This window comes from Thamnophis elegans, chromosome 2 (genome assembly GCF_009769535.1).
Source record: "Thamnophis elegans isolate rThaEle1 chromosome 2, rThaEle1.pri, whole genome shotgun sequence".
In the NCBI taxonomy this organism is placed as follows: domain Eukaryota; kingdom Metazoa; phylum Chordata; class Lepidosauria; order Squamata; family Colubridae; genus Thamnophis; species Thamnophis elegans.
The window spans coordinates 89,950,963-89,971,891 of NC_045542.1; the positions used below are offsets into that span (position 1 = coordinate 89,950,963).

Consider the following 20,929-nt stretch of genomic DNA (forward strand, 5'->3'; position numbering starts at 1 on the left):
ACTTCATTAATAAAAGTTAAATTTCACATGGAGCGCAGAGGTATAAGGACCAAAAGCTGTGAGAGAATAAATTGTTTAGAAATACTCCCAGATACACAAAAATGAGCCTTAAATAAAACGGCAGAAATTACAAAAGCATCAGAAGAGATTCTAGTTAACATGAGAGGCTAATGTGAAGTTTCTTCAGACAAGTAGGCAATTTCCTCACCTCTGCCAATGTGTGTAAGAGAAGGGGAGGAGGAAGATCATACTATCTTTGGGAAGTGACACAAGCTAAAATGACCAAAGAGGAAATGAGATCCATCTGTGTGGTAGGATAAACAAATGTTTCTCTATGGTGGTTAACTATCTTCAGGTCATTCATAAAAGGGAGACAGTACTTCTTAGTCATTCTTATATTCAAATGTGTATATTCTGTCTTTTCATTCCATCCCCACCACCCCAAAACACACACACTGCTTTGAATGGAATTCGCATTGCTTTAGCCAGGAAGAATAACAAGGTTAAGGTGTGGGGAAGACTGTTTCCTATCCTCCTCTTTGCCTAGTTCCTCAATTTCCTTTGTGTGATTGCTTGAGCAATTAGGCTATGCTCCAAAAGATATCATAGAGGTGGACCAGGTTTTTTGCAATCGGCTCCATAAAAGGGCTGGTTATAAGCAATGTTACAAAATGTTCATATGATCACTTTTCCCAGTCATAAAAGGGCAAGTTGCAAGAAACTTTTTGCTTTGATGGGTCCATAAGACTTATCTTTTCTCCAAAGAGAAACTTAGTTGATGTGCTTGATGGGATCCCTTTACAGCACCAGCAAGCAAGGAGTTAACTAACCAACGCTTTAAAAGAGGAAACGAAGGCATCCACTAATTATATTGAACAGCACTGCAGAATTATGACTAAAAGCAGAGAAGTTTCAAGGAGTGTCTAGTTTTGAGCTGTTCTACTTTCCTGGTGTCTTTTGAAGATTAAGATGTTGCACAGTATAGCTCTGCTGTCCACTGTTACTCTTTTGGGTGTGCTGGAACAAGGTAAGGGATGCATTCGGCTGTTATAGAAACAAATTGAACACTGCAAAAAACCTTGGTTGTTAAGATAGCTATAAAATGTACGTTGTAGAAGAAATTTAGCAGTAGGTTAGCCAAAAAGCCAACATTATTTGGAGTATTCTAGTAAGTCTTTTATAAAATAAAAGTAGCTCATGGTTTCTTTCAGCTATTTGGCAGGGCAAAAGCCAAAGATTGGGTTATAGAAACAGTGGTTGTGTATTGCCAGTAGTAGAGATGTTTAATTTGTCTAGTACAAGAACAAAAACTAGAAAAAGAAATTACTTCTCCCAAAATCAAAGGGAACATTTTGCTGTTAAATGTAAACTTATTCCATAAAGCCCCTTCTTGAGTTCAATGGGACACAATGTAAGCAGAGGACAAGTCCCAAAAGGTAAACCAAGCTATTGTACTGTATTCGGTAAGATAAACATAACTCTTTGTGTCACATTGAGATGTGAAAGCCATCCTTTGCTTGCAGCATCCCTCGTATGGCAGAATATTTTCTGCTGTATGCTTTGTTTCTCCCCACTGTTCATTTTATTACTGTCTCACTTCGATGGGACTAGCTGCCCTACTTATGCTGACAGAAGGGGCATGCTGTATAACTCATCAGTCAACTTCAGCTGGTGGGGATCCAGAAGAAGAGCCTTTCCTGCTGTGGCTTTTGCTCTCTGGACATTGTGGTCTCTGAGGCAACATCCACACCCACCCTTTTGCCCTTCCGAAAGGGCATGAAGATCTGGCTGTGCCAACTGACTTGGAGCTCCAATAGGAGTGTGGCATTTTGGAGATGGCTAATGGGGTAGATAACACCCCAGTCACTCCACCTCCTTCCTTTCTATCCACCTAGGTCAATTTAATTTTAATTTAATTTTAAATTTAAGATTTATATTTATTGCTTTAATATTTTATACCTGTGATGACGAACGTATGGCACATGTGCCAGGGGGCATGTGTGCCTTCGTCAGCTGCTCTTCTGGTTTCCAGTGGGCACATGTCCGTCAGCTGCCAGAGCGCCAGAAAACAGCCTGAAAAACAGCCTGTTTTTTTGGTTATATTCCAGACCATTTTCAGGCCGTTTTTGCCATTTTTAAAGTCATTTTTAGACGCTCTGGTGGAAAAACCCAAAACAGCCTGAAAATCGCCCATAAAACAATCTGAACACAGCCCAAAGAATGGCTTGAAAATGGCCTGAAAAGCAATCAAAAACAGGCATACTCACACCAGTAAGCTGTTCTTGGGGTTTCCAGCACTCCAGCGCATGCGTATGCATGCACGTTCTGGCTTGGGCACTCGGTACCAAAAAGGTTTGCACGTCACTGTTTTATACCATAGTTTTATTGAACGATTACATGCTGTCTAGAGTCACCTTCGTTGAGATGGGTGGCATGTTTAACAACTAACTTTATGGACTCATAGAATGGAAGAGTTGGAATATATCTTGGAGATCATCTAGCCCAAGTGCCTGCTCAATACCAAAAATCCATTGCCAGGCCACCCAGTCACCCACCATTTGAATGCCCTGAGGAGCAATGTCACCACCTCCTAAGGCAGTCTGTTCTGGTGCCAAACAATGTAACATTAGCATTTTTCCTACTATCTAGGCAAAAAATTATTTCTTTATGATTTAAACCCATTCTATTCTGTACTCTGAGCACTTCTGTCCCATTTTCTACATAAGAATCTTTCAGTTATTGAATAACTATCAAGTCTTCACACATTCTTCACTCCCGCAAGGTAAACATCTCCAACTGCTTCTCCTGAGTTTTTCCTCTCAGGTTTCTTATTGTCTTGGTTACTCCTCTTCTGGACCCACTCCAGTGGGTCAAATGTTCTTCCTAAGTTGTTGGATCCACAACTGGCCCTAATATTCTTGGGGCTGTTTAACAAATGCAGAATCAAAAGAACGAAGAACAACCATTTTTTTATTGCCTTTCTCATACTTGCTCTGGGCAGATTATAAGGCTAATGAAGAAGAAAAGCTGGAAGTTGTGAGGAAAATATTGGTTTGGGACAAAGTTCTTTAAGTGTGCTTCGTTGATGCTTCCCCAGCAGGTGACAACCAAGAGGGGTTAATAAGGAAAGCTGTGCAGAAATATACCATATGTTTCCTACAATATCTTGGCAAACTTCCAATTCAATACAGTAATTGATTCATGTGTAATAATGTATTTGATATCCTTTTGTTTCCCTTCTTCTTCTTGCATAGAACAATACCTTGTTTAACATTTTCTAGTGTAACATGACTGCGCACATCACGGTGAACAACAATTCAAAACATATGAATAAAATGCAAATGTTCTTTTTTATTTGGGCTGGATTCTGTGGTGGTTTTAACACTCAAATATTGCATCATCTTTTTTTTTATTCTATGGTTTTAATTTCCATTTGAGGATTAAAAATGGAAAGAAGTATAGATCAAATCATACCGTCAATTTGTGTAAGGCTGCACGCTGACTTTCTGGTTTCAGCTGCGTAATTTGATTTCAGCATTTTGTCTTGGAATGTTTTGCTATTGAGAGGCTACTAAAGATCTGCCAGCCTCTCCCAAACAGTGGAATGCAGGCAGGCCTTTTAGAATTGTTCTCAGACTGAGGGAAGATTGCAGATTTTAAAGGTGTGGAGCAAAAGCTTTTTAATTTGTTCCTTGCAGTTTGTTCCTACAATCTGAATATTAGCATATGAAGCAGTTAGTGAAAATGTTAATTAAAACCCAGACACACACTCCTAGGAATGCTTTTGTCAGTATTTTGGTTATGTTTTCTTTACTTTTTACTTGCACCACCATGGTGGTGTTGGTATACAATGATTTAAAAAAAAATTACATTAGCTCTTTAAAAATGGCATGTTTGTAGGCTTTAGGGGTGACAAAATACATTGTTTTATTTATTTCAAGTGTTTCTTAAAGGCTCCATAACTATTTGCTATAAGGCTACATGCAAAAGAAATAAGATTTTTTTAAATTTTATTTTTCAAAAAATATAAAATGAAACATTGAAATAGATGCCACAAAAAAACATTTTAAAGTACTGCAAAGATAAAATTAAATAACATCATAGGACAGCGGCAGAAAAGAGAGATGGCAAGGGAGGAAAGAGTTTTTTGAGGTGGGGAAAGGGATGGTCTCATTCCACAGTTGCTCAACATAAGAGGCCCTTACAGAACTGGGGCTCTAATCTGTCAATCATCTCCCTAGCCATTGAAGAATCTGCCATGTACAGTATGTTCCTATGGCAAGTAGGCCAAGGGTTTGGTCTAGTTGTGAAAGCACCAGGCTAGACAGTGAGAGACTGTGAGTTCTAGTCCCTTGTTAGACGTGAAAGCCAGATGGGTGACTTTGGCCCAGTCCTTCTCTTAGCCCAATCTATCTCACAGGGTTGTTGTGGAGAAAATAGGAGGAAAAAGTATTAAATATGTTCATCACCTTGAGTTTTTGTAAAAATAATAAAGGCAGGATACGAATAAAAACACTCCCTTCTTATCACCCTGTAGTATCTATCCAGGGTAGAGTCGGAGCAACTGGATGGAGATGAGATTTATTGGCCAGATGCCCTTCCTGACACCTACATGGGAGTTCACAGCAGATATTTTTTATTTGCACCCTAGGAGAGAAACATCTGCTGCTAGCTAGGATTGAACTTCCAACCTTCCAAGTGGGAGTCAAGAGTCTTCATCATTAGGCCAATAGAAATGAATAGAATAAAGGTATGCAATGTAAAATAGAATCATTTTGGGGAAATGTGGGTGCTTCGACCACTTGAAGGTAAACTTCTGTCCATCGTATTAATGTTGAAAGATAGGAAAAAGCTGATAAGAATCAAGTTATGCTTGTGGGTCTGTCTGAGGCTTTCTTGGGTTTTGCTTTTGTGTACTCAGTGTGAGCAGTGTTTGCTGATACAAATGACTGAGTTGTTTTCCTTCACTAAGAGAACTAATGATCTTCCCTCTACCTTTTGTTCACATCTAGCCTATTTTGCTGTTCAGGTGATCACCTTTCGGAGGAAGTTCAAAATCTCTCCTCCCATCACTTCAGGCCCACCAGAGTTTGAAAGGATCTTCAGAGCACAGTAAGTTAAATTCTTCTTTTTTAAGGAATATTTGTTGCCTTTGAAATGCATTTAGGAGAAACAAGGTATTCCCTTTCAAGGTAAGTGATGTTATGCAAAGTTCATAAAAGAAGGGAAAACTCAAATAAAAGATGAAATGGAGAGAAGGGGAGAAGAAAGCATAGCTAGATCTAGTTTATAGTAACATATTTGGCTAGAGCTTTTCACGCTTTCTGACTTGTTTTTTGTTTTTTTAAAGTTTTCTTTTCTCTCTTAGGATCTCATCCACTCCATCTAATTGTGACTTTTTTCAACTTTATTCTTCTCAATCAGTTGACTCACTCTTCATGCATTTCCTCTGCGGTTTGATTTTCATTCATTCTTTCTGTCGAGCCACTTCAAAGATTTCTTTATTCCACATTCTTCAGAAGTACCACTACATTCAACTTCCTTTCACTTTTCTCATGAACCTATTTTCAGACTGCAGTTTTGCAATTAAATTGTCGCCCTTCTAATTCTAGACAAAGGGGAGGAACTTGACAAATATTGATTACGTGGAGTAACTGGGAAGTCTGGAGAACACCTCTGGTCTCCTCCTCTGTTTTGGTTTCCACAAACATGTTCAAATTGTACATTCTAAGCTGAAAATGCCTGTAAAAATTTTATCTACTGACATAAAATGAAACATAATGTTCAGACGTTTAGAGAACAGAGTTTGAAGGGACCTTGAAAGTCTTCTAAGTCCAATCCCCTGCTCAAGAAGGAGACCTATACCATTCCAGACATGTGGTGTACCAGTCTCTTCTTAAACACCTCCACTGATGTAGCACCCACAACTTCTGAAGGCAAGCTCTTCCACTGATTGTTTTCACTCTTAAGAAATTTCTCTTTAGTTCTAGGTTGCTTCTCTCTTTGATTAGTTTCCATTCAATGTTTCTTGTCTTGCCTTCTGGTGCTTTGGTGACTGCTATCATGTCACCCCAGTCCTTCTTTTCACTAAAAAATGTGCTCTTTCCTTACATTTTCTACGAGAGAGCCGAATTTCAGAAGCAAAGCTGCAGAGCCAGTTTGGTCTAATGGTTAAAGCATCAGTCTAGAAACTAGGAGGCTATGAGTTCTAATTCTACCCTGGCATGAAGTCCCTGGCAGGAGACTTTGGGCTGGTCACTCACTCTCAGCCCAACCCACCTCAAGGGATTATTCTGGGAAAAAGAGGAGGAGGAAGGAATATTTATATCCCCATAATATAGATATAAATAACTAATTATTCAAAGGCATGGTAAAGTTTTTCCACGAGTGATTAATGGTAGCTGCCTCATTTCCACCTGGCCTTAACTGTGTTTGGCAAGAAAAGGTAAACACATAACAAAAAGCTGTTTTGCAATAACAATAATAATTTCAGGCAAACAGCCATCTCCTTTCCAAAGTTCCAGTGGGAAGGGCTGATTTGCACTGAGCAAAGAGAGAGAGGAAACAAAAGCTTTGTTTTCAAGGGTGTGTCTTTTTTCCCCTAAAGTAATCTGCTTTCCATAGCTTTCCATAGTTTGTTCCAAATATGGGATGTTCCAGATAACCTGCTCCAACATGGGGCCTTCAAATTCCCTCTGCTGAGAATTCTGGGAGGTGATGTCCCACTTCTGGAGGGTGGCCGGGGTGAGAAACACAGTTCTAGACCCATCAAGTCAAATAAAAGTGTCCAGTTCCTTGCATCTGTTCTTAAACAGAAGCATTTGCTGTTTGCTATTGTGGGGAAGAAAAAATTGGTCCGGTTCCAAGCTGGAAGACAGACACTGGAACTAAAATGGAGGCTGGCTGATTACAAAGAAAGTCTCTGTTTATTTGGCTTTCAGAAACTTCAGTGACAGTAGCAGTGTTTCTGGGGTGGCTGACAAAATGGCTGAGGGATTGAATGGATCTTTAAAGGGTCCTGGGGTTTTGTGATTGCGATGCTCCATGCAATGTAGTGAGTCTTGTGCCTTTTACAAGCCTTTTAGCTGAAAGCCTTTTTGTTTTTGAATAGATTGGCCCAGCCTTTCTGAATGGGTACAAAATCTGCATTCCTAAAGGTCAGCCTCTTCAAGCTTCTTAGTTTGAAGCTGTTTTCCTATGGCAGGAAGACTGGGGCTACTTTCTGCCTTTGTTAAGGTTTTTCTCCATTTCTCCTTCTGCCTCTTTTAATATTTCCCAAAATATTTCATTCTCGAGGGCCGGGCATTCCACACTATCTTTAAAATCAATGGACTGAATTTTCAACCTACTATCTTCTGACTTTGGCTCTTCCAATGAGATGTGGACTTGCCAATCACCACAAGATGTTCCTAAGATGACTGGCAGCTCCAAAATGTGGTTTTGATTGGTTCAAAATGGTGCCAGAGGGACTATATGTTCTATTGAATGAACTGCACAGATTTCTTGCTAATTTCTGGTCATCATTTAACTTAGAATTAACCTTTCAGTTCATCTTTACTTAGAGATCAGCTGATAAAGTTCTGTTTTCAGCTTCCTGTTTTATTTGTGGTTTGGTTTGGGTATATAATTAGGGAGAACCTGTTTCTTGGAAATACTCACACTTTTCAAATTTCCTGTGTAGGATTAGTTAGTTAAAATTGTTCCACTTCCCCCTGAAGGGAGGAAATGATCAAAATGTCAGATCTGGTAAGAAAATGAACTTTTGTGATAATGAAACGCCTTCTATCCGATCTATTGCAGTTCAGATAGTATAAAATGAGGTAGTTAGGCGGCTATATATGGAAGTGAGAAGTTGGCCGAACCGGTAGTGGTTTGCCAGCCTGGTCGCCAAAACTAGCAGCAACCTAGGCCTACCACACCTCTGAACCGGTTCTCCAATTGGCGCATGTTTTCCCCCCATTTTTTAATGTTCTGCGCATGCGCAGATCTATTTATGGGCAACTCCGCACACAGTGTGAGTCTGGCAGGTGTGTGAGCGAAGCAAATGCAAAATTGCATGCACACCGAACCGGCAGTAATGCCGGTAGCAACTCACCCCTGAACAGATCCCAGATCCACCTTATTTACATAGAAGTCCTCTATGCTAGACACCATGATCTTACAGACATCACTCCCCCATACAGTGGTACCTTACCTATAATTAGAGATTTAATTTTGAGTGCCTTCACATGCTTTGGCAATAAACTCTAGAATATGGCATTTTTAAATAAGTGATGGAACCTCCTCTTCCCCACTCCCAACCGCCAGGGAATACCATCTTCAAATGGGTCTACTTTATCTTTCCAGCAGCAGACAAAGCTAATTTTATTTTTCTTCATCTTTTAATTGCTTTGTATGCAGTGTAATATTTTATTTTTGTGATGCTTTGTTGTAACCATTTATTTTTGTTACCAGAAGAGACTCTGCTCTAGATCCAAAACTTATCTTTTCCATAAAACGTCTGAGGCAAATGTCCAGTTTCTGTGTAATTATACCTCAATACTGTAATTATCACATCTTCAAATTTTTTTAACCTCCATTTCAGTCCCATTTCTCCCCTCCCCTTGTCTCTAGTTGGTCAGATTTTTGAATGTAAGCCCACTTTTAAAAGGAAAACCTTTATTTCTATAATCAAAAGGGATTTTCAATTGTTACCACCCACCAGGCATGCAATTCAGCAAGGACACGAACAAACATCATGATTTTTTTAAAAAGACTGGAACAAAAAGATCCATGTTTTAGAAGTAGGGAAATAATGCATGGGTTGCAAAAATATTGTGGCTGCAAAAGAGCAGAGAGGAGAAATGTTCTGAAAATGTGTACACATGTTTGTCTATAGTGGTCCGAGATGAATTTGTGAATGGATGCAGAAATGGGCTGAAATGAACATATAGAGGTCAAGAAAATGAGAATCAGAGCAAATTTGACAGATTTGTTCAATCCCAATTATTTTTCCTCATCAGCAGCAAACTGATTGTTTTCTTCTTTGTTTTATCAGAGCAAATTGCTCAGAATATTTCCCAATATTTCTCTCCCTCTTATGGGTGGCTGGAGTCTTTTCCCATCAAGGTAAGAAATAAAATCCTAATTCAGAATCTCTCAACTGTGATGTCCATTCTGCAAGTAAAAAATATGGAATAATAAGTGAGAAGCTGGAGAACTTTTTAAAAGCCCTCCGTGGCTTTTTACTTTTTATTGTTAATATTTATCTAAAGTAACTGCATTGTAAATAAAGAATTAAGTATTAAAATCCAGTAGGCGGGTAGAGTTTTCATCAAGGAGGGCCGCATGATTGCAGTGGTAGAGATGATGTACCTTGGGTTTCCCTGGAGTATTTTCTGTAGTTACTACTGATTTTGGTATCACCTGCACACTCCCACTTCATTTGTTTGCCCCAAAATGCTGAGGGCCATCTATGGCCCATCTGATGCTTTTTTCATCTAAAATGCACTACCTGTAAATGAGATAACAGACCAATTCACATGAGAACAAGCTGAAGAAGACTGATTACAGGTAGTCCTCGACTTATGAACACAATTGAGTCCAAAATTTTTGTTGCTGAGTAAGACATTTGTGAATTTTTGACCCATTTTACAACCATGATTTTTTTTACTGATTTTTCAGAAAGGTATACTACCTAAAGCAGGGGTCAGCAACCTTAAACACTCAAAGAGCCACAAAGGTCCTAAACAGAAGTTCCCCGTTCAATTCTGGAACTGCCCGGAAGTCCAGTTCCCCCATCACAGAGTCTCCTCCTAGTGCGGCATCCTTTTTCCTCTACCTGTCCTAACTGAAAGCCCCTATCAATTGTGGAGCCGACTGGCGACAGGGAGCCACAGCAGAGGAATGAAAAAGCCACATGCGGCTCCAGAGCCACAGGTTGCTGACCCCTGACTTAGAGTCACTTTGGCGATTGAGACTGTTTAGGAATACATTAATTAAAAAATAAAAATTTATGGAGAAATTGTAATTTAATTAGTCCTTTTATTAATTAGTCCTCAGTTGTTGGAAAATATCTTTTTAAGCAGTGACTTTTGCAGCATTTTATTGTCTGTTTCATTGTTAAGGCAAGGCTGGTGAGAGTCCCTTTAAGGCTGTAAACGTTCCCACCATTTCAAGTAGCTGGTGGATGAGTATCTAACAAGTTTTTTGGAGGGAGGCTGGGGAAAGGCAGGATTACTCCCTTCACTGTATATATATTTAATAGTGGCAGTTATGCCTTCTTTATCACTCCATCAATGCACAAATAATGATGTTTGCAAACCTGATTTGCTGCACTTGTGTCCTTGAGTTGCCTCAGGAAAACTTTTTTTAAAAGAAAAAAAGCCCTTCCTTTGTTGTATTTCTTATTGAAATTAGTATTTGATAACCTTTCTAAATAACTGATTACTGCCTTCTCTATAGTTTTGGCTGCATTGTGTGGAGTAATTTACCTGTATGCTCGTTATCAATACTTTAGAGGATATGCGTATTCTGCTGAAAAAAGGTGAGTAATCCTTCTGTGAAATACATCAAATAGATTGTCTTTCAGACAAGTAATTTTGGTGATGTTCAAGCTAGATTTTGTAGCCTTGAGGGCAACAGAAATCTATCTCTAAACTGGACTACTTTAGGCTAAAGGCAGGTAACACAGTGTAAGATGTTTTCCAATAAAAAAAATAATCCCTTGCATAAAACAAATTAGGTGGCTTTTTAAATCTTCCCTAACTTCCTCTCTCCTAAATTGGCCCACAGAAATAGATTAATTTTATATTTAACCCCATCAGCTCTCAAAGGGCATAGATTTGACACAGATTAAGCAATTCATTGATAATTAAGACTAAGAAAATGCATCATCTTGGAACATCTCTTTCATTACACATTGGCCCCTTTATGACTTGTGGACTTCAAAGTTCATCAGGAATTCTGGGAGTTGAGGTCTACAAGTCATAAAGGGGCCATAATCTCCCAACCCTGTTCTACATCATTTCCCCCTTATAATATTTTAAGAAAAGAAACTACCAGAAACTATCTATCTGTGGTTAGTTTAAGAAGATAAGGTATAGAATTGTGCATCTCTAGATCATCTCAAGGCCATTCCATGTTTGGTGAATTTGGAAAGATGAAGGTCTGGACTTGAGAGGTTACGTCAGGGGGAAAAAGAATCAAAGCTGAGGATGTGGATGCAGTTTGACTGTTACCATCCTACAACACTGGTAGTTACAAGTTAGTCAGTTAATTCTGCTAGATTGGCATTTTTTAAACCCTTCCCCAGTAATGCAGCTTGTATCTGCAGGGCTTGTCTTAGTCTATTTACCAAGATACTATGGAAGCTATTTGTGAGAATACTGACATTACTGTGGCAACAGCCAACCTCAATTAACTCTAGCTTTTTTCCCCCTCTCCTTTCTATTTGCACAGACTGGGGCCCCTGTATTTCAGCACCGGAATTCTTTTCATTCTTATTGGTCTGTCCATGGTGGGATTACTTATCCATTTTGTGCGATACTTTTGATTCCTTAAAAGTGCTTTGAAATCAGCAATTCATTCCTTTCAACTGACAAAATGCTCAATGATTTGCGCCTTAGTTTTCAACTTTCATTTCTCCTTTCCCCCCCCAAATTAAAACAATTTTGCACATCAGCCTTTTCGAACTATAATTTTCTAGAAATGTATTTTTGTTTTCTGTTAATGTTCCCATAGCTTTCTCAGTATTATTGTTATATCTATTTCCTGTGGTTAAAAAAAATGTTAAGTTGTAACACACATACTTACAAGGTAAAATTCTGAATAATACATGATGTACTATTAGGCCAATCTCTGATGCTTTGAACAAGGAACATGAGGCACCAAGAGAGCCAGTCAAGGTCTGAATTCAGTGCAGTTGGAATCAGTGTCTTGTATTAAGATGTTATGTTCATGGGATCCAGTCTACTGGAAAACAACCAGAATTAAGCTTGAGCCAAACCAGCTTGAAATGATTGTTAGGAATCATGGATGAAACTGAGGTTTCTTTTAATGAACCCTTATTGGGCTTTTCTCAGAAAAGACCCATCCAGTTGCAGAAATGAGGTCATATCTGAATAAGTTGATGAAAAGGTTTACTCTTTTACCATAGTTTTCAATTATTAAGCTGATTTTGTCTTTATTATAATTATAATTGTCTTTCGCCTCACAATCAGGAGGCTGTGAGTTCAAATGTAGGTAGTAGCAGATATTTCTCTCTGTGAGCTTTTCATTTTTCATCCAAGAAGCTTCTTCGGTTCAGAACTGAAGTGGACTGAAGAACTGAAGAAGCCTCCTGAATGAAAAGTGAAATGTCTTCAAGAAAAAAAAAGCAAAGAAAGTCCAGTTGCTTTTTGAAAAGCATCTTTGGGACTCCTGAAGTTATAGCACCTTCTAGAGGAGCAGTTGGAAGCCATGATTAAGAAAGCCTTTCCTTAGCTAATGCGTCAGGGTAATCAAGGTCCTACTGGGAGATTGGCAAGGTAGAAATGAGTAGCAATGTGTGCCAAATTCTATATTTCCATATAATAGCTGCACAGTGAAATGCACTTGAGTATTTCGCACACTAGATCAGTTAACTTCGGACTTCAGTGGCAGAACTCTTTCTGTTCTTGGCTAGAATCACCTGGGGTAAACAAGGCACTCTTTGGCCTGATTGTGGCCTTTCAAGGATAAGAGAAGATAAAAGTTAAACTTCTCCTTGTACTTGGCAAGGACAGCTGGACATACTGATAAGATACACCAATCCACCCTGTCCTTGGCAGAGATGAGCAGACATACTGTACATAGTTATAATTATTACCTATAATCTACTGTATATAAACCAGTCAGAAGCACTTGCAGAGTGGAACTTCAGAACAGACTTCATCTGGGAGTTAATGTACACTTGCTGATTTGGAGAAGTTTCCTGACTAACAGAAGAGGTGCAAGATTTCTTTACCTTAGATATTAGTATTATACTCTTTGTAAGTTGTATTTGATTGTTTTCTCCTTTATTTTTCATATTGCTTTGGAATAAAACCTTGATTACCCATGCTGGTGTCATTATTGCCTCTGAAGCCAAAAGTAGATGCAACTTAAACAGGGCAGCCATTTTCCTGCAATAGGGTGTACAGATAATCCTTGGGTTGTAATAGCAGTTAGGACTGGAATTCCTATCACTAAGTAATGTGGTTCTGAAAGCAACAGCAAATGCAGAGACTATGTGGCTCATTAAGAGAGGACTCAAGTGACTGAAATTCTAGATAAGCAATGCTGCAGGCGAATGCTAATGAACATAGGTGGGCTGGCAGGCATTTTGGAACATGGGTGGGTGGACACTGTGGAATACAGGATTCCTGGGATCTCATCCTTTGCAGGAGGACTCTTAACAAAAAAAGTGGGGGTGGCTTGTGGCCTTTTCTGCTAGTTTCACCTTTGATTTTGCTTGTAGGAAGCTGTCAGGGAAGATTGCAAATGAAGATCATATGGCCACAGCCCACTGCAATATTGTAATCATAAGCTGGGCACCTGAGTGCTCAGATTGTGATCATACAATTGGGGGGGGGGACTTGCAATGGCCAGAACTCCTGATCACTAGACATAAGTCCCCCTTGTTCAGCACCATCATAACTGTATGATCATTGAACAGAACTGTCATAATCCAAGGACCAACCTTAGTAGACAGCATGTTGTATCCTGGTAATCTCTTGTTCAAATTACTGAAATTCACTCTACGCGAGGTTGTCCTTGGCTTCAGCAGGTCTAAACTACAGCAGCCCACATTTATATTGATCTGTCTTATTACTGATAAATCACACCACTGAGTATCTGCTACAAAGGATATAAGCATGCACAAGCCTCTGATTTGCCAAATCACTGCCTGCCATTTGTATGCTATACCTGCTTCTGTTTATATTTGCCCTTTCATATCCATTTGAGGCCCAGAAGGTTTTTAGAAATAAAAGTGATGCTGGAAGATAGCTGTGTATTTCAGAGCATGCCAGTTTCCTATTTCTTTTAATTAAAGTAATGTCTGGAAATATAAAATGTCAAAATGAAACAGAAAGACAAGTGAATGGCCTAAAGATGCCTAGAAGTATACTGACATCCCTTGATGTTAAGCTGGGACTTCTAGATCTTTTTGACAAATTGGAGAAATCACTAGATTCAGACAATATTAACTTAAAGAGTTTTAAAAGATATCAAATGTGAAGTTGCAGCTCTTCTCACAAAATATGTTCCAGGTCTTTAGAATCTTACCAAAAAACTGAAAAGTGACCAATCTAAAAGATTCAATAAAGGCCTGTTAGATTGCTTTGATTAAATTGGTTGAAAAGATTAGTAACTTTCATGTCAGATAAATGTTCTTGTAATCCAAGCGGAAAATTTTTCCCTCAGCCCAATATAGTAGATGAGATGGGCATTCAATTGGATCCAGCAAGGCTGGTAGTTAAGTAAGATTATGCAAATCCATGGCCTAGGAAAGATGAAGGTGAATTATAAATTATAAAAACATTTATTAGGGGAAAAACACCTATCTTCTAGTTTATAAAGGGTATTTTTAATGAAGTAAAATGCCCAGTTTTGGTATGCTAATATTATTCATATTGCACAGACACTGGCATGCAGAGGAAATGGCTAAGTTTTACTTTTAATAGAAGTTTTTCCCCTTGCAAAAATATCTCTTGGCTATAGCTATACCTTCATGCAAAAAAGACAAATCATTCACATACTTATAATATACCTGCAAAATATTTTCAGTTTGTCAGATTTCTCTGCTTAAGGAAAATGCAGTAAAACACTTTTTACAGTGTACCTTTATATATATATATATATGTCTGTGAGTGTATGTGTATTCACACGCACACACACACTCTTGGAAAAAACCAAATGTATCCAATAATAAAAAAATACAGCACATGAAAGTAGTATAATGCATTCCAGTGTATAGTTAGAGACATTGGGTTTTTGATTTAAACTCTAACCCCTACCCTTTGAGAATTGACCTAAAGTTTTCTTCTTTTTTTAAAATTCACATCAACCAGTACATTACAGAGAGATGGATTTAAAAGGGTAAACTTTGCACTGATTCCCAAGGCATGACGAGACCGGAGAGTTTAACGTGATCTGTATTTATGAAAGAGGCATATTCAACCATGGGTGGTTCTTGCACATTATTTCTTTCTTTTTAATCCCTGCCATCTGCCATCTCTGCAATTTTTAAGAATGGTCCTCCTTTGCATTTTGTTTTCAGGTGTGGACATAGCAAAGGTTACTTGAAAGTTTGGAGGTTACATCTTGATTCTTTTCCATAAGTGCTCAACTGTCACGTTTTCCTTTCATTAGCTTCGCATTCCATAAGCCTGCCCTTCTAAATGTATCTTTTAATGATACATTCTTCTGATTAATGTTCAGGGAGGAAGAAAGAAATATAGGAACAGCATGGTTCTTACTCAAGAGAAAAAAACAAACCAACCTTCTACACAGAAAGGTCATCCCTAGAGTCCTCATTTGTTTCTAATTTTGTGTTCTAGCTGCAAAGGCAACTGACTGTAAGGTAAGCCAGCAATGGTGCTTCTTGTAATTGAGTCCCAGCACCTATGTGTGAAAAAAATCTTCTCTTCCTCATTTGAAAATGGTAAGAAAACTCCAAGGTTCTCCCAAATTTCACCACAAGATTTTTCTTCCTGTTCTTGGGGCAGGAGGTGCTCTTTACTCATCTAGCTTTGCTTCCTTAGTAGCCCACTCATTCTGATGCATCTTCACTGTCTTAGAAGAATGGAAGAGCTAGAATGCCATTGGATATATTACACCCTGTATTTCCAAGATCAGTCCGCTTTTTTCAGGAATATCTAAAAGTACACAAATAACAAAAGAAAACTGATCAGAATTCAGTCAATCAGCATTTGGGCTTATAAATTATCTTTCTTACAAAAGCGTAAGTTGCATAACAAAACTACTGTCCAAACTAGAGGTTATCTCTTTCTGTATGATATGGAAGGATGTCATTGTCTGATGTGGTTACCGTAAACCCTAAAATAGATCCAAACACTGTTTGCAAAACACGCTGAATCATAAACTATGATTACAAGCCACAGTGGTTGTGTTCACGTAACCACCCAAATGAAACACACAATGGCTTAATATGAGGCCCTGATTTACTTAAGGCCTTAAAATGTAGCGTGTTGCTGACTTTCCAAAGTTTTCTATTTGTTTTATTTATATAACATGTAAAAATTCAATTTCAATCAAACAGTGTGTTATCTGGGTACAATTATTTTTAGGAAATCATAATCAAAAGGTTTACAATAATATTCAGCACAATAATATTAATTCTATAATAATGATAACATTGTACTTGTCTACTTTAAATCTTTATAACATTAGTCCTTTTTGAATCCCCATATTTCTAACTTCTGTTTTTATTATCTAGCCCAGCAGTTCTCAACCTTCCCAATACCGCGACCCTTTAATTCAGTTCCTCATGTTGTGGTGACCCCCAACCAATGCTCCGTCATGCCAAAACCCTGCCCCTCGGCTCCAATTGGCTTGGAACCCAATAACTGGAACCCAATTTCTGCCCCCCCCCCACATATAGACTCCTTTTTTTTTACATTTGCATTTCTCCTACTTCCCTGCGTGTGTGCCTGTGTGTGTATTTGTGGGTGTGGGTGTGGGTGTGGGTAGCAAGAGAGAGAACGACACAGCATGCTTTAGAGTCCAAAGAGTTAAAGAGTTCCGATGGTCTTAGGTGACCCCTGTGAAAAGCTCATTCGACCCCCAAAGGGGTTGCAACCCACAGTTAAGAACCACTGATCTAATCATCGGTAAAGTAAGTCCCACGTCAATATTCAGTTCCTTCTTTTTCCTTAATTGTAAGCGTTAATCTGACAATTTCTGCACATTCTAATATTTTTTAATTACACTCTCATCTGTCGGGATCTCTTCGCTTGTCCATTGTTGTGCAAATACAATTCTGGCTGCAGTTAGTGCATGTAAAATCAAATGTATATTCCTTTTATTATATTTTTCTAACAGTATAAAATATTTTATTCAATTTTCACATTCCATTTGCAATCATTTATATACAGGGTATTTACTATAAGAAAAGAAAAAAAAAGAAAAAGGGAATAAAACGAACAAATAAAAAGGAAACACAACTCATCATTCACAACCCCACCTAACCCTTGCATCCTCCATACACCCCATCTACCCCCTCCAACTTTCCTTTCTCCCTCTAACACTCCCCTCCTACTTCCCTTTCCCCTCAAACCTTCCTTCTCCCCTTACTCCCCAGACACCCTCCTTACATTCCCCTTACTCCTTACATTCCCCTTACTCCTTCCTTACTCCTCCCTCTTCCTTCCCTCTACCTCCCTCCTTGGTGTATGCCTTTATTCGAGTATTGTTTGATCTGATAAAAGTAAAGTGAACCAAGGAAAATAATAATAATAATAATAATAAAAAAAAAGAACCACCGTATATAAATACATTCTTGTTCTTATTAAAACTATATTAACACCCCCCCACCCCACCCCCCACAATCCCCATCCCTAATCCTCCCGGCTTCCCAGGGCCCACACCTGGCACTACCTTCTATCTAAAATATCTTGTATACATATGGATTAAAAAATAAAAGTAATATATCAGAAAAAAAAGAAAAGCAGAGAAAGAAAAAAAAAAAGAAAAAAAAGAAAAGAGAAAAGAGAAAAAAGAAAAAAAAAACACTCTTCGTGTTGATCTCAGCCCCCCATCTTTATCTATGCTTAAATAGTATAAATCATTCTATCTATATTTTATTCTCATCTCTTACTTCTTTGCTATTTACCCCGACCTTCTGTAGGCTCTCCCGTTCCCTTCCTAAACCTCATGATCCCTTCCAATAAGATTTAAGCAGCGTGGTTCATGCCATATATTCAAATATAACTTTACAGACAAGTAATCAAACTTTCCCTTCTAGTAAAATTTAAACAACGTAAATGATCTTTCTTTACCCCTTTTTCAAACAGTAATTCAAAATAATCTAACCAGATTTCCCCTTCTTAGTAAAGTTAAGCAGCGTAGATCAGATATTACTTTACACAGGAATCAATTTCTATCTTAAGATAATTCCAACCAACTTCCCCTTCTAATAGAATTTAAATAACTTAGTTCATTCCACATGTATTTTACCCTCATCCCCCACTTGTCTGATATTTACCACTATCAAATTTATACTACCATTTGTTTAAAATATAACTCAGAGCGATTTGTAGCATGAATCATTCCACATATTCCAATAATACTTTCAACAAGAGTCAGTTAACCTTCTATTTTAAGGTAGTCGCTTCTAACAAAGTTTAAACAACATAAATCATTCCGCATTCTTTTTACAGTTATCTTAAGATAATCCCAAGCGGCTTCCTGTTCTAATAAGCTTTAAACAACATAAATTTTGCCCTCTTCCCTTGCTTGTCTGATATTTACCTCAAATAACGTAGTTCATTCCACATGCATTTTACCCTCATCTCATGCTTGTCTAATATTTACCACTATCAAATTTATACTAGCGTTTATTTGAGATGTAACTCAGAACTATTACAACCAACTTTCCCTTCAAATAAAAGTTAAATAGCATGGATCATATTCAAATAATACTTTCAGCAAGAGTCAGTTAACCTTCTATTTTAAAATAGTCCCCTCTAACAAAGTTTAAACAACATAAATCATTCCGCATTCTTTTAACCACTATCAAATTTATGCTAACATTACTTTAGAATCTAGCTCAAAGTAGTTTCACCCAGCTTTCCCTTCTGATAAAAATTAGTCCACTTTTTCTACCGGAGAGAGGTCTCAAACCCCCATTCAGTCCTCAACTTTAGGAAGTCTTTTGAAGTATCTAAATTCTCGATCTGCGTTCTTCTGCTTCTCCGAGGGAGGAGGGGCTACCCCCTCCATCTTGCAGCCGCATGGCCAGCCGTTTGCTTTCTCCTTCTGCTTGTCTCTCCTCTCTTCCAAGCGCGTCAGGAAGTCCCGCCTTCAGAATCCTAGAATAGAAATCTTGAGCCTCCGAAACAGAGTTAAGACGAAATCTTTGATTCTCAAATGTAACCGTGATGCCGGCAGGGGCCTCCCATCTGTATCGAATCTGTTGACTCCTAAGCTCTTTAGTTAAAAAAGTGTAATCCCTTCTTGCTTTCAACATCTGAAAAGGTATATCTTTGAAGACAATCACGTCCTGGTCATCAACTCGGAGACTGTTATTATGAAACTTTTGCACAATCGCGTTTCTAGATTCTTTTGTAGAGAAATGTATAATTATGTCCCTCGGGAGCTGTCGCTGTTCCGCTATCAATGAGTTCTGGCGATAGATTTTCCGAATCTGCCAATCAAAGTTAAGTCCCGGGCTTCCCAGCGCATGGCTGAAGGCTTCAGCAAAGGTCTGTTTCAAATTCTCTTGCTGCTTTTCACGGAATCCTCTGACTCTTATTGAAAATGCCTTCCTATCAAAATTTAGCATCATAAGCTGTTCTTCGTTATTTCTAATTTTTTCTTGTAAAATTTGAATATTGGTAGTCAAATCAAAATTAGCCTTCTCCAGACTTTCCAATTTGTTCTCTATTTCAGCAGAGTAATCTGACAGGGCAGACACGGCTGCAAACGTATTCGCCTTCATTTGATTAACTTTAGATTTTAGATCATCATAAAGTTGCAATACAAATTCCTTAAGTTCTTGCTTAAAGGCATTAAAGATTTTAAAGAGATATTCCTGTGTTAAAACTTCTCCAGTAGAGGGCGTAGGAGACAAAGGCTGTATTTCCAAAAAAGATTCTTTAAATTCTTTAGACACATTTGTAGCAAGACGCTTCTTTGATCTGGGTGCCATAATAAATAAACAAGTAAGCAGCGCTTCGCTCCCCTCTATTTCCAAAGAAAAAGAGTTTATTTTGTTAAGGAGCGGTCTGCAGAAAGATAAGCCCGGCTAAGTACATCCAGTAATCATCCACGGAGAGAAATCGCCATTTTGAAGTCTATTTAAACAAAGAAGTCTTTAAGACGAATGGTGCTGGTATTTAAGATAGTAATAAAAGCATAAATCTCACAGGGGTGGTACCCTCCCGTATCAAATCTAGCTTGAAAAAAAACTTTGTTTTGTCCTGGGGGGGGCTAGCCTGTCTGGGGCTGCCAAAAAAAAAAAAAGGCAGCTGAGAAGAACTGGCCGGAGATAAAAGCTCCGCTTCGGCTGGATCTAATCTCTTCCACAGCCAAAAAAAGAAAAAGGCTGTGGCTTACGAATAGACCCTAGTCTACGGAGCTATCCTCCCTGCCCCTTTCTTAGCCAAAAAGGGGTGCTATCTATGATCTTATTTAGATATACAGACCAGATCTCTGAGGAGCTCGGTGGAGCCCTCCTCGGCAACAGGCCACGCCCCCAGGAAGCTCCCTTTTATTATATTTTTCTGATGGGATGCCCAACAAAAATATTTCTGGTTTAAAATCTATATGCTGCTTCATCATTTTTTACAACCAACCAAGTATGTATTTTTGTCCAAATTTTTTTTGCTTTTGGGCATGTCTACCACTTATGATAATGCAAACCAGGTGTCTGGTTACACTTCCAACATTTAGCTGACCTGTCTTTAAACATTTTTGCCACTCTTGTTGGTGAAAAATGCCATCTCTAAAACATTTTATACAAACTTTCTTTATATGCAGTTGACATAGTTAATTTAACATTTCTATCCACAATTTCTGCCATTTATCCAGTTCTATGTTGCTGACTTTCCTATAGTTGTTGTTGTTAAATTATGGGGTGGATCTTAAATTTTGTCGTATTAAACTTTATGGTATTGTGACTATAACAATAAAACAATAATAAACTACCAAGAACAACTTGATAATCCCAAGTGTTATAATCTTATTACTGATATTATTAGATTCCCAC

The 20,929-nt window shown here is 38.3% G+C and overlaps 2 protein-coding genes across 2 annotated transcripts in view; one reads left to right on the forward strand and one right to left on the reverse strand.

Moving 5' to 3' along the window:
• The first annotated feature begins 705 nt into the window (after nucleotides 1-705).
• Nucleotides 706-11,796, forward strand: LTC4S (leukotriene C4 synthase). Its single transcript, XM_032212196.1, has 5 exons — nucleotides 706-1,027; nucleotides 5,013-5,112; nucleotides 9,038-9,108; nucleotides 10,444-10,525; nucleotides 11,440-11,796. Exons 1-5 carry the CDS (start codon nucleotides 970-972, stop codon nucleotides 11,531-11,533), a joined length of 405 nt encoding a protein of 134 aa, XP_032068087.1. The 5' UTR covers nucleotides 706-969; the 3' UTR covers nucleotides 11,534-11,796.
• A 2,842-nt stretch (nucleotides 11,797-14,638) lies between these two features.
• MGAT4B (alpha-1,3-mannosyl-glycoprotein 4-beta-N-acetylglucosaminyltransferase B) overlaps nucleotides 14,639-20,929 on the reverse strand; it is a 120,855-nt gene continuing 114,564 nt past the window's right edge. Inside the window, exon 15 of the mRNA XM_032209915.1 lies at nucleotides 14,639-15,857. Within this exon, the coding sequence (XP_032065806.1) occupies nucleotides 15,834-15,857 (24 nt within the window). The 3' untranslated portion in view covers nucleotides 14,639-15,833. The remainder of the gene's footprint in view (nucleotides 15,858-20,929) is intronic.